Source organism: Rutilus rutilus, assembly GCF_951802725.1.
Source record: "Rutilus rutilus genome assembly, chromosome: 5".
Taxonomy (NCBI): domain Eukaryota; kingdom Metazoa; phylum Chordata; class Actinopteri; order Cypriniformes; family Leuciscidae; genus Rutilus; species Rutilus rutilus.
In genome coordinates, this window is record NC_140213.1 from 2387703 (window position 1) to 2404844 (window position 17142).

At 39.7% G+C, this 17142-nt stretch overlaps 1 protein-coding gene across 1 annotated transcript; it reads right to left on the reverse strand.

The window, feature by feature from the left end:
- Window positions 1-736: 736 nt before the first annotated feature.
- dusp8b (dual specificity phosphatase 8b) lies at window positions 737-12192 on the reverse strand. Its single transcript, XM_084409291.1, has 5 exons — window positions 11848-12192; window positions 5323-5489; window positions 4337-4496; window positions 3275-3398; window positions 737-2637 (listed from the first exon to the last, which is right to left on the reverse strand). The coding sequence occupies exons 1-5, from the start codon at window positions 11912-11914 to the stop codon at window positions 1584-1586; spliced, it is 1572 nt and encodes a 523-aa protein (XP_084265417.1). The 5' UTR covers window positions 11915-12192; the 3' UTR covers window positions 737-1583.
- Window positions 12193-17142: the final 4950 nt, after the last annotated feature.

The following is a 17142-nucleotide window of genomic DNA, read 5'->3' on the forward strand; positions in this document are numbered from 1 at the left end:
AAACGCGGCCAAAAATAGACCCTGACCATATAGAAAACAGAACACAAATCTTACAGTGTCAAGCGCCTTAATGGAAAGTCTATAACAAAGCATCACAAATCTGTCTCCTCCAAACAACACCTTCCACAACAGACTCTAACACTTAGTAACGAACATCACTTATACACAATTAGATTTAGATGTTGATCGCAACTTTAATATTTGGAAATTAACCTCAGCGCTGTAATCCGATGCAGGTTATTGTTGTCTCATTCTATTATCATATTCAGCATTAGTGTAATGAAAAGGTAATGACTGATTTCAAATATTCTGAATGCATCATATTTACACATATGCATGTGGATATCTATCTATCTATCTATCTATCTATCTATCTATCTATCTATCTATCTATCTATCTATCTATCTATCTATCTATCTATCTATCTATCTATCTATCTATCTATCTATCTGCCGTGTGTGTGTGTGTGTGTGAGAGAGAGAGAGAGAGAGAGAGAGAGAGTGTGTGTGTGTGTGTGTATGTGTGTGTGTGTTTGTGCCTATTTGTGTGAGCAAACTTGCTTACTTTTGGGACAAATTTAAATCAGAGAAAATTTTAATAGTACAAACATAATAAACGTGTGTGCGCGTGTGTGTGTGTGTGTGTTGTAGTTCTTCATTTTATAGCAATTATAAACGTACGTGTTTGTGATGTACAATACTTGCATCAGAGACTCAGACTCAGACCGAAACGTTTTCAAATAATATATTATTGCTCATTGCCAGAATGAAACCAATACAATAAATTAAAGCAACATTGCATGAAACTTTAAATAGACCATTAAAATGAAATATTCTTTTACACATATATGCAAATTGTCTAGATTTACAGTTTAGTACATAGTGCTGCCGGAAGCAGCTTGTCAGTCTGTAGGTAGCCAGCCGTTCTGAGCATGCTCAGTGCACAGTAGTAGATCTGGGAGAATCCCAGTTTAACATACACTTCATATTTTCACTCTTTTATTACATCATGGATAAAATGTATAATACTGAATAGTGACATCATTGAATGCATCTGCCCCTCTTTACTCAATTTATAGCTAAATAGACCATTGGGCAATGACAAAAAATAAATGTCGCACAGCAATTACATCTCAAAGTTGGGCATACAAACAGTTCCCCCAGAAGGTAAGAAGTCACCGTTAAGTGCGGCTGCCCTAATTTGCATCAAAACCAGCATAAACACACACACACACACACTCATTTCATTCTTTCAGGTTTAGTGTCTCTGTATGGTCATGCTAGAAGTATATCCTCCTTCATTTTGAGTGTACTTTAGGATGACATGCCAGAAAAGGTCTTTGGTGTGAGTGCATATCATGTATATGTCTATAAGCTCCTTTAAAAAAAAAACACTGGTATTCTTTGCTTTCTGCAAAACCAATGTGTATCCGGTCATTCCTAACACATTTCCTCAACTCCCCTCCTTCAACCCTAGCCTGAAAAGGCGGCAGACGTCAGTCTCTCATAGATGCAAAGCTCTTCAACAACAGAACTCATAAATAATCTGGAGTTATTGCCTTCGTGTTCGATCGTCATCTTTGTCATGATACCTCGATGACCTCCATGCTCCCGGAGAAACTGGACTGCTTTCCCAGCTTCCCAAATTCCTCGCTGCTTTGTGTCGTGTTAATACCCTCTTCAAACTCCATCTGGCAGCTGCGCCGCTTGTACTTCGTGTCCACTTGCGATACACCGCAGACGACCGCTTTCCCTTCCTCCAGCCAGCTGTTCTGAAAGTCCTGCGTTTCGTCCCTTCGGCGTACGCCGGGCTTTGAGGTGCCAGATTGGCCACTGCAACTGTAAGCCGTGAAAGCAGGACCACTGCCAAAGTGCATTGGGTTCCCAGTAGATGGTGCCAAATTAGTGCCTAAGAACCAAGGGCAGTCACCCGTGGGTGTGATCGGGGTGCTGGCTTGATTCGAGCCTCTATGCGTGGTCCAATTAGCGGATGAACCCAACGGCAAGCTGAGGAAAGTAGGCGCCTTCAAGTTGGTCTCGCGAATGGGATCCTGCGATCTTGGCCCGCAGTTTCCCTTCTTCAGATTGAGGGAAAGAGCGGTGGTGGATAACCTCTCAAAGCCGCCATTTTCCCACCTCTCTATTTGTTGGATCGTTCTTGTCTTGTTAGTACACTGTGAGTCTGTAGGGTTTACCTTCGAAGGGTGTTGACATACTCCGTTGCTAGTCTTTAGGCTGTCGAGTCTGCAGAGTTTGGGGATGTTTTCAGAGTCTGACGGAGAAGATTGCTGGTTTTGTCTCTCTGAGTAGACAGACTTGATGTCAAGGGAGAAGGAGCACTTGAGCCGTTTGTTTTGAAGGATTCGTTCGGTGGACAGGTGAAGGGAGCTTAGGTCTTTCTGCAGAGAGGTTGGCGACGGAGGCTTTATGCTGATCTCTGTAGTTTGAGGGTTCCTCTGGTCACAGCGATCGTTCTCCATCTGTCGGACATCTGCCAACTCTTCAGTCGGCTTCCCTGATAACCTTATGGGGTCACAAGGCAGACTCTTCTTCATCTGCAGGCCTCTCTCGAACTCCAGCAGCTGACCCAAGAAGTTGAAATTTGGAGATATTGATGGCCGACGGTCCTTCACAAACCTACAGGAATGAATGGCAGATGTGAAAAATTCAATTTAATACCCGACAACTGGTTTCCTAAGTCCTGTCTAGAAACATTGGTAACACTTTACACAATAACATGAACTAAAAATGAGCAATACTTCTACAGCATTTATTAATCTTAGTTAATGTTAATTTCAACATTTACTAATACTTTATTAAAATCAATGGTTGTATTTGTTAACTTTAGTTAATGCACTGTGAACTAACATGAACAAACAATGAACAGCTAATACATTAAATAATGTTAACTAATGAACCTTATTGTGTTACCGATACATTAATTACATTTCTGATTGTCTTGGTCTAGCTAGTGGACCGACATAGACTGGTAAACAGCATGATTGACCAATGAAGGCTGGCTGATTAAACTAGTTAAGAATATCAGTATCTCCTAATGAGGACCTGGATCCAAAACACAACATCTGCTAAATGCCATATTTCATTTGATGCAAACATTATGTTGGTCCCCGTCATGGGCTTACTAAACCAGCATTTTTGGGTCGGTGAACAATAAGACTATGCTGTTCCACCAGCTTGACCAGGAACAACCGTAGGCCTCTAAGCTGGTCTTTTCGGCAGTCCATAGAGTATCTGAACATCCAAAGAGCTTTACCTATAGGCATCATCTGAAGACAGGCTCATGGTTTTCATGATATAGGCAATGGCAATGGTTGCAGAGCGGGATATGCCAGCCAAGCAATGGACGATGACTCTGCAGTTTGACACCTTGGCTTTGTCTGTGGGTAGAGAGAAACAGCAAACTGGTCAAAAGCAGTTCCACTGTTAAATTGCACACAAAGCATGAGGTAATCTCATTCGCCCACCTCAAATGCTGACATCACTCATACCTCCCTCAAATGCTGATGCACAGATGGCTTGTGTTAACCAAACCTCAAACCTGAGAGGATCTAACTTCTAACTTGCCTTCTAGAATACTCCATTGTCCATTCAGCAAACTTAAACTGCAGTTCATCGACTGGCCACTAGAGACCGGCTCCAAAAGAGAGTCAATCCCATTAACCCGCATGTTAAAATGCCCAACTTTCCAGCAGAAAAAATGTGTTTACAGCCATAAACAAAATGTGTTTATAGACCAAAGAGTGGTGTTGGTCTATATAGCTAATTTTGCCCTTCATGACAACTGTGAGGGGGGTGAATTTTTTTATAACTCATCCGTTTAAATTATATTAAGCCTTAAAATTGTGCATAATTAAGGGCGTGGCCACTTGAGTGACAGGTGGATTGCCGCTGATGTCTCTACTAGCCGTTTGTCTGCTGTCTGTTAGCGTCACGTCACCTCAGCTAATCCGCCTCGCTGCCCATTTTCGTTTATCCAGGAGTGACGCGCGGCCCAGATGGCGACGGCCGGCTCCGCCCACTTTGAGCTTCAAAAATGCTCCTCAGAAACACTACGGGTGAAGTCACGGACACTACGTCCATATTTTTTTACAGTCTTTGGTTCTTACCAATGAACTCGTTGGTTTTGTCCAACCAAGGAAGCAGCTTCTCTCATTCGCCCACCTCAAACGCTGACATTACTCATACCTTCCTCAAATGCTGATGCACAGATGGCTTGTGTTAACCAAACCTCAAACCTGAGAGGATCTAACTTCTAATTTGCCTTCTAGGAAACTCCATTGCCCATTCAGCAAACCATATAGTCTGGCATTCTTACCAATGAACTCGTTGGTTTTGTCCAGCCAAGGAAGCAGCTTCTCACAGTAGCTGTCGTTGACGGGAATGCGCATGAAGTGGTTGTCGCTGATGAAGTCGGGTTTGGGACAGGTGTTGCTGGCATTCAAGACATATGTGATACCATTCTGAGTCATCAGTTCCTGTTAAAAGATGGAAGTTTTGCATAAGTTCATGCCGACAGACTAATTCCAAAGAAATTCCACAGACAGTTTCCGACATCTTCCGTGAGCAGATTCCAGCTGTATCAGACTCTGTTTGTCATGCATGCTGAAGCTTTTGTAAATGAGAGATATGTAGACAGATAATATGTCAAGAAAAAATGTTTTGGTGGTGAGTTTCGTGTCAACTTGACAGGGCTAACATTTAAGTCAGCCCAACATCAATGAAAGTATTTTCTGGAATGCGTTCACTTGCCTGTTATCTAGCTAAGTGATGAGATACGATACACTTCAATCATTCCAAGGTATTCACAAACACCCTCCAGGTAGAAGAAAACTATTCCTGGTTATCTGATGATGCCTCATAAATTTGTTATGTCTGCGCAACACAAACTGAAAGCATTTCCTGACTGAAAAATCTGACATCTTTCTCTCTTCTGACCATCTTAATCAATCTCTCCATACTTTTTTGATCTTTTGTAAAGTCATAAAAACACATAATCCATTTTTCCTTTTGCTATTGGGGCGAATGGGAAGGCAAAATTTTTATTTGTTGTGTTTTCTGTTGACCACTATAGAATCAAACCCAACTATGCACTCTAAAAAAATGCAGGGTTGTTTTAACCCAAATTTGGGTCAAATATGGATGAACCCAACCGTTGGGTTAAAAAATGTAATTTAAAAATGTAACCCAATGGCTGGGTTTGTGACCCAAATTTGGGTTAAAACAACCCTACATTTTTTAGAGTGTGATGACTTCCCCTTCTGAAAACCCCAGAATTTATATTTTATTTTTAGGTCTACCAACCTTATTGAGGACGTCTCTCTGAGAGCCCAGGTACAGGTGTGGCAGGATTCGGGTGGGACCGATGTTGGCCACAGGTAAACAGGGCTGGGACAGGCTGAGAGGTACAATAGTGGCTGGTTTACTCTCACACAGGTCAGGGAAACAAGAAGAGAAAGCTGCAAAGCCACCTGAAAGGGAACAGAGAAGAAGAGAACTGTTTTAAGACGAATAATATCATCTTATTTGACTCAGTATGCGAACACATTTAGGGAAAACCAATATAGCAACAACCATAATATTTATTACTCTTCTCGTGTGCATGTACATTGAGTCTTATTCGTATTTATACGCACAGGAGAACTTCTCACGGAAAAATTCTGCCTAATTCACGATATGTGTGTGGATTTTTTCCTAAATTAATGAATTTGGAATATTCAAGGGGTTGCATAAAACACGCCCAAACCATGTCCATATAAGGGCTTTCCACACAATAATGAAATATATGTAAGATGAAATATGCATGTATAAAATTAGTATGTGATTATTGCGTACATGTGATTTCAGTTGCTCCTGCAAATTAAGAATAAAATTTACAACAAAAGTTCATAATGATTCATGATTTGTTTGTGAAAATGTTTTAGTGAATCAGACCCATTGTTCTTACACACACACACACACACACATAGTTTGCTGTAAACTCAATCACCTACGGTAAGAATGGAATAATAGTACAATGAAGGGGTTTTCCAAACATCCTAACCGACTGGATTGCACATGAACCCCGAACACAAACTCCACAGGGGCCAACAAGCCTTTCCGGCGCAGCAGAAATATCCTGTCATTTCAATTCCGCTTAAGCCACACAAGCATATCCCGAACACTTGGCGTACAGTAGATGACCCTCCACCAGGATGAAGAATACCAAGGCATATTTTTACACTCCCTGAACCAATGTTTACTTTTTCACTCAAGCAAACCATTTTGTCACCAACAAATACGGGTCTACACTGCTGCTGCTGGGCTGCGAGAGCGGAGAAATCCCACTTTGAAAAGGAAATGAGAAAAGCAATGGAGTGGTGAAAGCCGAGACATGCCACTTTACAAGGCAGATTGTGTGTCAGTGTCTGATTCTCTGCTCTCCTGCTTCCTGACTGATCTCATCTTCCTCACAGTGGGAACGAGGCAGGCCATAGAAACACTGACACCCAACCAGAACTCAGAGGAAGCGCACACACACACACACACACACACACTTTTATTGTGAAAAATTCCAGTTTCTAAGCCTTAGAGAATGCTTTAATGCCAAGGACCCCCGAAAGTGATATTACAGACTTGTTACAATTAATAAACAAATATAATCTAGAAAATAATTCTGGTTGCACTTTATTTTCCAGAATTTGTACTTGCATGTACTTACCTAAGAAAATACTGGGTTATATAAGGTAACTAGTTGGGTCAAGGTTAGGTTTAGATGTAGGTTCAGGGTTATAGTTATTACCCAGTTATTGTAATTAATTACTGTAATACACTTAAAAAAAAATGCTAGGTTGTTTTAACCCAATTTTGGGTCAAATATGGACAAACCCACCCGTTGGGTTAAATGTTTAACTTGCATTTTTAATCCAACGCTTGGGTTTGTCCATATTCGACCCAAAATTGCATTTAAAAAGCATGTTTTAGAGTGTAGGTTCATATGTTTGGGTAACAGGGCTGTAAAATAAAGTGATACCATAATTAGTTTGCATTATTTTCACATTTTGAATAGCCCTTGTAAATATATCATAATGAATATCATTCCAAAGCAACTTGACGGACAGGTTTACTGTCCATGTACGTAACACACATGGCAAGCCAATGTAATGACCTCAATATTTCTCAAATGAAGCCTCTTTTATTTGCTTTAGCCACAGATGACCTCAAATTCACAATGTGACTGTGTAATTCTTCAAATGAACATAAATGACTTTTATTTCCACAGAAACTGTGGCTTGTTGAGCTGTAAATGCCAGTTTGGAGCCAGCGCTCGCTCGTCTAATCTTGGACGCTCCGAGAAGAGCCTGCAGACGCCATGACGTCACTGAGCGAGTGTGTGAGTTCGCCCGGATCGTTCGTCTGAGACACACAGGCACACACAAGTCAAGATGAGGGAATGACTGAGTTATGAAACAGACAAGAGAAACTAAATAGCAACAAATGTTTGAATATGAAGGATAAAAAGCAGATGAGCTCATGAAGTAAGAGCCTCTAATGGCGCTTTTCCATTACCAGTACCAGCTCGACTCGACTCGACTCAGCTCGGCTCGGCTCGCTTTTCGCTCCGTTTTCCATTGCAGATAGTACCTCCACAATAGTACCTGGACGTCATAGCGACGCCTCAGGAAACTGCCGTGACTTAAGGCCTCATTATACTTCTGCGTCGGACCTACGCCGGAGCCTATACGCCGTAGGCAACGTGTTGGTTTTAATTTATACTTCTGTGTCGTTGTCCGCGTTGACGCGTACCTAGGGAGCGTGTGAAACCCCGAGGGAGGGGTTCTGGCAGACCAATCACAGCGCTTGTGTCCGCGTAGAATTGACGCGTTGTTACATTTTTGGAGAGGTGCACGTCAGGGTACGCCGTAGGGTACGCGCGCTACACACAGCCTACGACGTAGCTACGGCGGCAGTTGGACGCAGAAGCATAAAACAGGCTTTAATCTTTTACGCGAGACGCGCGAGACACACCCGCTACCCACACACACACAGGGCAAAGGAGGAAATCGAGTGTATGCTGTTTTTGGATGTTTTTGTTTTTGTTTTTGCTGTTTTTTATTCAGGATACTCCGTCTGGCGCGTGCAATGATGACGCAGTGAATAGTGACGATTCTTTCTGACCAATCAGCAGTCTGCCGTGTTTTCACGTCACATTTTAGTATCGCCTCAGCTCGCCTCAGCCTGCTTAGAACCTCGCCGGAGGTGGTACGAAAAAAAGTACCTGGAAGCAGGTACAGGTACAACTTTTACACAGTGGAAAACCAAACAGAGCCGAGTCGAGTCGAGCCGAGCCGAGCCGAGGCGAGCTGGTACTGTGTAGTGGAAAAGCGCCATAAGTATGTGTGTGTGTGTGAAGGTTGACACAAAGGCATACCTCTCATTTATTTATTCATCCATCAGTCCGTTCATTTACCCTGCCATCCATCCAATTCACACATTCACTAACCCAGTTTACTCTCTCATTCACAAAAGACAGAGAGTTCTGGACTTTTCAGTGTAATGTTCGCATGACATCATTCAGCCATTAGATCTGCTGTGTGAGTCAAACCAAACAGACCCGTTTAAAAAACCCTTTCACATGAGTCACACATGACATCAGGACCCGGCCTGTCACGGAAGAAAAGTGCCAGTGATACTCAAATTACACCGGTGTAACCTCATGCTAAGAGTTTAACAAGCTACCAGGAAGTTTCTGTGTAAATACTCACTCGGGGTGAAGATGATATTATAAAAGAGCAAGTTGAATATGCAAATCAGTGAAGTGCTTTGTTTAAAAGAGCGCCTGTTCCTTTAAGGCCCAGATCAAGGCCTGTTTCCAGCTATTAAAAGCAACCGCCAAGCAGGATGACATCATCGCTCAACACGCGGGTGGCCAACAGGCCGTCTCTTCACACACACACACACACACACACACACACACACACACACACACACACACACACACACACACACACACACACACACACACACACACACACACACACACTCACCATAGACGTAATGGTTTTTTTTTATACTGTCCAAACTGCATATTCTTTCCTCTTACACTAACCTCTAACCCTAGACATACCCATCACACACACACACATACACACACACACACACACACTCGCCATAGACATAATGGTTTTTATAATGTCCAAACGGCATATTCTGTCCCCTTACACTAACCACTAACCCGACCCCTAAACCTATCCATCACACACACACACACACACACACACTGGTGGTGGTTGAGGAGAGATCCCCTGACATGATTGTAAAGCGCTTTGGGTGTACAGTAGTACATATGAAAGCGCTATATAAATGCCCGATTCTATTCTTCTTCTTCTTCTACACACACACACTAACCCGACCTCTAAACCTATCACACACACACACACACACACACACACACACACACACACACACACACACACACACACACACACACACACACACACACACACACACACACACACACACACACACACACACACACACACTAACCCGACCTCTAAACCTACCCATCACACATTCATTTCTGCATTTTTACATTTAAAAAAAAACTCATTCTGTATGATTTATAAGCTTGTTTCCTCAATTTAGTTCCACAGTGACACGAGTCCCCATGAGTGTGTGTGTGCATTCAGGGTTAAGTCTCCACCGGGATAGAAAAACATGCACACACACACACACACACACACATGCACTCCAGAAGTTTTGACTAGCTCGCTGTGCTCTGGCACCAGACGAGGTGAACATGCTCTGACACGAGGGTTAACATCCAGCACTGATTAGCTTGCTTCATCCCAGCACACAGGTTCCCAGTCTCAGCTCATGCACACACCAGCGAGAGGACAGAGAAGCAGACATGAACTGAGTTAGTGCGGACCTGGTCGGCTGACATTCCTCATGCATGATGTCAGCGAGTCCTGAGGCCGTCGGACAGACGGGAGGAGCAAACCCATCATGACACGAGGCTCGCTGACATCAAAATCACTTTCTCAAAATCACAAATTATACATTTTGTTTTGCATAAACTTAGTGGTGACTTCCACAAAAATATGTTTTGGTTTTCCTGAACATCTGGTGTGAAATAGCCAAGTCAAGTCACATTAATGTAGCACTAATTATATAATCCAGATTCACAGTAATAAACAGGAAAATATCAGTGTCAGTGTTGCAGAAATCATCAATTATGAAAGAAACTCAGTGGTGAAGCGGCTCCACGGGGACAATGGTGTCGTTATTCAGCTCAAGTCAGCTCAGTGACCACAAATATTACAGCTTCTGAATTTGGATTTAGGGAAAAGCAGCACAGATCCCCCCTCTGGAGATCTCAGTGATATCAGTCTCCCGAAATATCCTCATGGAAAACTCAAAGCGTGAGTAAAACACGCCAGACTCTTCACTGGTAGAGAGGATGATTGATTGGCTTTGTGCAGATTGTATTATTTTTTAATAAACACTCAACAGGTATTCAAACCAAGCTGTTTGAAATTAAATCACATGTGCATTATCGGCCAGCATATATGTGTGTGTGTGTGTGTGTGTGTGTGTGTGTGTGTGTGTGTGTGAGTGTGTGAGGGCTAAATAGAGATCTGTAGTATTTAGGGCCTTGCTTAGCAGGAGCTTACAGAAAGCATGCTAAATGTGTTCGTGGGGACATGATACTGCAGCAAGTCCAGGCACATTGAGATTTATGGAATGACACAATGTCATATTTCAAATCTCGCAGTCATCAGGTTTCCATATTTCTGCTGCTGATGTCAGCGCATGATAGATTGAAGGCAATTACAATCTGCTGAAATAGTTTTGCAAATCTTCACCTGCGATGTGTTGGCAAACTCCAAATAAGAAACGTGAGAGAGGGAGATGCAACAAAGCGGAGTTCATCAAATTACACACATGCAAGACCCACTTTTTTTTAATTTATTTTTTTTAAATACTAACAAATATTAATATTAATAAAATATCAGTGAGAGACCTAAAAAAAGACAAAGTTTGTCTCCTCTTACAGTATATGTAAACAAAATAGTTACATGTAAAGTAAAACAAATACTCAAATCATGTGTTATCGTTTTCTTTATATTTAAATATTTGATGTAATATTCTAGACATTTATATTTATAATTATTTTATTTTAATTTTTAATGTATATTTTTTTTGTCATATATAATGTTTTTATAATTATTTTATTTAAAGAATAAATAATAAATATTGCTAATATAATATTATTTATTTATTAAAATAAGTATTGTTATATTACATTTTTTATTTTAATTTGACACTTTATAATTTATTTATACATTTATTTATTTAATTTATAATTAATTAATTAATTAATTAATTTAATTAACTTTATCATTTATTTAACTGTGAATGTGAATGGAGGTTATTTCCCAAGGATATATATATATATATATATCCTTGGGAAATAACCTCCTGTTTGCATGCACTCAATGAATGGTCATGTATTTAAATTAAGTCAAAGATCGAAACTCATGACGGCTTGTCATCGATGTCCAAACATAAGGAGGAGGATGAGGTCACTGAGATGCAATAAGATGAAGCGAACGGGAGACAGACTTGCACACACACACGCACATATGCACACACACTGAAAACCACATGATGCATTCTCATACACTCCCATAACTACACTAACAGAGTGGAAAAGTACAAATTCAAGGCAGATGAATCACAAATAACGAAAAAGGTGCATGCACAATCTCACTGTATATCTAAATCCCAAGCACACACACTCTCCAAGCACACACACTCTCCAAGCACACACACTCTCCAGCTCACCTCTCAGATCTCGCCCCTCTTTAATGCGCCTGACGCGCATCTTCAGCCTCATCTCGCTCTCGTGCATGTCTGTCAGTGGAGGAGGATCAGCAGGGCATCCAGGACACACGGAAACCTGCAGGAAATCTGCACAATCCAGCCGAGCTCGGATGAGCACTGATACACTGACACACTGATATCAGAGACGCCTTTGTGTTTCAGCGGCCGCGCGCTCTTTCCTCTCGTGCGCCTTTTCACTTCTGACTTTCAGAGCGAGCGCGCGCGCCTGCCTCTCTAATGTTGCGCCTCCTCCCTCTCTCTCTCTCTCTCTCTCTCTCTCTCTCTCTCTCTCTCTCTCTCTCTCTCTCTCTCTCTCTCTCTCTCTCTCTCTCTCTCTCTCTCTCTCTCTCCTGTGTTCAGTAATAGCTCATGTGTAAGGCATGCAACCACATTCCTGACTCATCAGACAACTATGCGGCCACCGATGGGGCCAGAGCCGCGCAGAGGGAAGAGTATGTGTGTGTGTGTGTGTGTGTGTGTGTGTGTGTGTATGCGTGTGTGTGTGTGTGTGTGTGTGTGTGTGTGTGTTTGTGTGTGTATGTGTGTATGCGTGTGTGTTTGTGTGTATGCGTGTGTGTTTGTGTGTGTGTGTGTTTGTGTATATGTGTGTGTGTTGTGTGTTTGTGTTTGTTTGTGTGTTTTTATGTGTGTGTGTTTGTGTGTTTTTGTGTGTGTGTGTGTGTTTGTGTGTGTGTGTGTTTGCGTGTGTTTTTGTGTATACGTGTGTGTGTGTTGTGTGTTTGTGTGTTTTGTGTGTGTGTGTGTGTGTTGCAATCAACAGGAGCTGTAGTTCTTTCGACGATCTGCTTACTGTAGGCATCATCATTGCTTATGTAATGGACACATTATCACGCGCATGATCTGTGTGTCCCGTCACTGGGAAGTCCATGTTGACTCACTGCACTTCACACTCGGCTCAACAAAAGAACAGTTTGTCCTTGAATCAATCAGTGTTAATCACGGCTGACTTCATGCATCAATCATTAGCCGTTAATCATCCATATAGGCTATGCTGAAATCATACAGGGATAGATTGAATCCATTATTTGTCCCTTTCTCTTAGATGTATAGTGCTAAAACTGTTAATCTGCAGCACAAAGGTGCAAAAAAGGTCACTTTCCAATTATTAGTAATTAATCATTTAAACTGACATCATGATTTGATAGATCTAATACATTATGTGCTAAAGTGCTAAAACCTAAAGCACAACGATGCACTCACACTGGTGAAATTCATGCGAAGTTCAGCGTACAAAAAAAGGTCAGTGGTCAATCATTGGCTGTTTATCATCCATATGCTGAAATCATGATGGGATAGGTTTAATATAAGCTATTATGTGACCTTTTCTCCCTGACAGATGTAAACATGCACTGGCCTGGTTTCACGGACAGGGTTTAGATTAAGACATAATATTAGGCCTTAGTTCAGTTATTTAAGTAGCTTTTATAAACATGCCTGTGTGAGACAAATCTTGAGACAAAACAATGACATATTTTAAGATAAACCAGTGCAAGTTTCTTTCAGTTAAACAGCTCAAACATGCATTTCAGTCTGGGAGCTTACGCCTGGTCTGTGGAACCGGGGGCTAAAGTGCTAAAACCCTCCTTAAACCGCAGCATGATGCAATCACATTATAGGACATTTCAGAAAAATCTGCAGAGAAAACAAAACAAACCTTCAGTCGTTCACTGTTAATCATCCAGACTGATCATCATGATGGGACAGATAGATCGATGCATACGTAAAGATATATACAAAGTGCTAAAACATTCGTTGAACTACAGCATGACGGTGCGGCGACATTAGCAAAGTTTTAGCGAAGTTTCGCAGACAAAAAACATCTATTGCCAATCGTTGGCCATTAATCATCCATATATGAGACTGATGACAGGATAGATTGAATCCATTATGTTCATTTCTCTATGAAAGATGCAAATGTAATTTTGTGTTTCACATGCAAGAGCGAGTATCTAAATGATGACAGAATAATAGAATAGAATAGAATAGAATAGAATAGAATAGAATAGATTAGAATAGAATAATAGAATAGAATAGAATAATAGAATAGAATAGAATAGAATAATAGAATAGAATAGAATAGAATAGAATAGATTAGATTAGAATAGAATAGAATAGAATAGAATAGAATAGATTAGATTAGAATAGAATAGAATAGAATAGAATAGATAGATTAGATTAGATTAGATTAGAATATAATAGAATATAGTAGATTAGTTTAGAATAGAATAATAGAATATAATAGAATAGTATAATAGAATAATATAATATAATGTAATAGTATAATAGAATAATAGAATAGAATAGAATAGAATAGGTTAGATTAGAATAGAATAGAATAATAGAATATAATAGAATAGTATAATAGAATAATAGAATATAATATAATATAATATAATAGTATAATAGAATAATAGAATAGAATAGAATAGATTAGTTGAGAATAGAATAGAATAGATTAGATTAGAATAGAATAATAGAATATAATAATAGAATATAATAGAATAGTATAATAGAATAATATAATATAATATAATATAATGTAATAGTATAATAGAATAATAGAATAGAATAGGTTAGATTAGATTAGATTAGAATAGAATATAATAGAATAGTTTAGAATAGAATAGAATAGATTAGATTAGAATAGAATAATAGAGTAGAATAATAGAATAGAATAGAATAGTATAATAGAATAATATGATATAATATAATATAATATAATATAATGTAATAGTATAATATAATAATAGAATAGAATAGAATAGAATAGGTTAGATTAGATTAGAATAGAATAATATAATATAATAATATAATAGAATATAATAGTATAATAGAATAATAGAATAGAATAGATTAGATTAGATTAGAATATAGTAGATTAGATTAGAATATAATAGAATATAATAGAATAATAGAATAGAATAGAATAGTATAATAGAATAATAGAATAGAATAGATTAGATTAGATTAGAATAGATTAGAATAGAATAGAATAGAATAGATTAGATTAGAATAGAATAGATTAGAATAGAATATAATAGAATAGAATATAGTAGATTAGATTAGATTAGATTAGAATAGAATAGAATAGAATAGAATATATTAGATTAGATTAGATTAGAATAGATTAGAATAGAATAGAATAGAATATAGTAGATTATATTATATTAGAATAGAATAGAATAGAATAGAATAGAATAGATTAGAATAGATTGGATTAGAATAGAATAGAATAGAATAGAATAGAATATATTTGATTAGAATAGAATAGAATAGAATAGAATAGAATAGAATAGAATAGAATAGAATAGAATAGAATAGAATAGAATAATACAGACAAGTGTTGTTTGTTTGTTATAAAACAAGGTGCGGGTTCAGCTGAGCTTTTCTCCGTCCACATCTCTCTGTTGGCTGCAATGGCGCAGTGACATTTCTCAAGGTTGCACAGGTTGCCAGATCAGTGAAACTCGAGACGGCAAATTAGGACCCGACGGGTTCATGTACCAATTTTAATTGAGGGGCTTTTCGCTGACCGGCCTGCACGTTTCTGTTTGTCCAAAGTTGTGTGTATGACTGCAGTGCTGTAAATAGTGCTGTGAGTAAAGGCCATTGCACACTGAGTCCGAAATTTTCGTATGCGTTTTTTCGTGTTCGTCAGCAGTAAAATTCGTCACGCACAGAAACCTTGCACACTGAGTCCGATGCGTATTTATTAAACCTTTGCGGAAAAAAACGCAAAAAATACTAAATGGATTCGTCAAGCAGTGAGGATGAATTTGTTGCCCTCTTTCTTCTTAAAAAGAGAAAAAGAAAGAGGAAATATTGGGTCCATCCAATCCTGAGATTGCGCCGAGAGGAAGGAGAGTTTCACCTATCAAGGAGTTGCGAAATTATCCCAAACGATTCAAAATTTACCTCAGAATGTCAGTGGAACAGTTTGATGCTTTGCTAGCGATACTGGAGCCACATATTAAAAAGACCACCAATTTCCGTGAACCAATCGATCCTGAACAGAAACTGGCAGTATGTCTATGGACGGACACACACACACACACACACACACACACACACGAGGCCGGCAGAAGCGCTGGGCAGACAGAACAGCTGTATACAGGTTATATTTTATTCAGTGTCTTTGTAATCCGCATTTTGTTTTTCATACAGTACTTGTGCTGCGAGACGAAGTGTATCAACTTGTCAGACGTCATTCTGGATTTTGTCGTTCGCTTGTACGGTGGCTCTGAATTTTCAAAAAACCTCACAAAACACTGGCTGTGGATGCGAAAAACGCAGAAAATCGAACCCAATCCGATTTTTTTTTTTACGGACGAAAGTTTCGTAGACAGTGTGCAAGCATGATTGACATAAGGTGAGGTCGAATTTTTTTTTTAACGTGCGAAAATTTCGGATGCGAATTTCGGACTCAGTGTGCAATGGCCTTAAGGTGGCTATTTCTGTACGCTGTTTCAGTGTTGAGGGAGAATACTACATCTTTAATGCAGAACAATGACACTGACTGCTGGATGACTGCAGGGATATTAACGTACCCCTATACACACACACACACACACACACACACACACGCTTTTGCATGTAATTATAAACTGATCCACACTTCTAAAAATGAGAAATATGATAATTGCCTGAATTTGTGTGGTGCAGACTTGAGGGAACACAGGTGCTAATTCACACACACACACACACACACACACACACACACACACACACACACACACACACACACACACACACACACACACACACACACACACACACACACACACACACGCTGCCCAGCAACAGAAGACAATAATAAAAAATTGTCACGTGAATAGTTTTTTTCCCTTCCAAAACTGAATGTAGGACTCATAACCAGCACTAGATGGCAGTAGACCAACATCACACACACACACGCACGCACACACACACACACACACACACACAGTCTTCCTAGCAACTGCCAGAGTCCTGGAGAATCTGGATCTGTGTTCGGTATGGAAAACTAGCTTACTATATTCCTCACAGTACATGCTGAACACATTTTGTAGTAGAATGAGTGTATAAGCAGAAAAACACGCTTCAAACAAAGACATCTGATATCCAGCAGAGAGTTATTAAAGATGCAGATGCGTTTATGAAGCATGTGAACTGTGTGCTGCCATCTTTGCCTGGGCAGTTTTTGTGAGCTAATCACATGAGCTATAAATAACAACATAATTAACATCCAATTATTAA

What these genes read in the sequence shown, in the direction of transcription:
- dusp8b (XM_084409291.1), bottom strand. Translation starts at nt 11,914, where the DNA reads ATGCACGAGAGCGAGATGAGGCTGAAGATGCGCGTCAGGCGCATTAAA. An exon ending in AGAGAGACGTCCTCAATAAG is followed by an intron (nt 4,497 to 5,322) that starts GTTGGTAGACCT and finishes ATCTTTTAACAG; the next exon opens with GAACTGATGACTCAGAATGG. An exon ending in CAAAACCAACGAGTTCATTG is followed by an intron (nt 3,399 to 4,336) that starts GTAAGAATGCCA and finishes CTCTACCCACAG; the next exon opens with ACAAAGCCAAGGTGTCAAAC.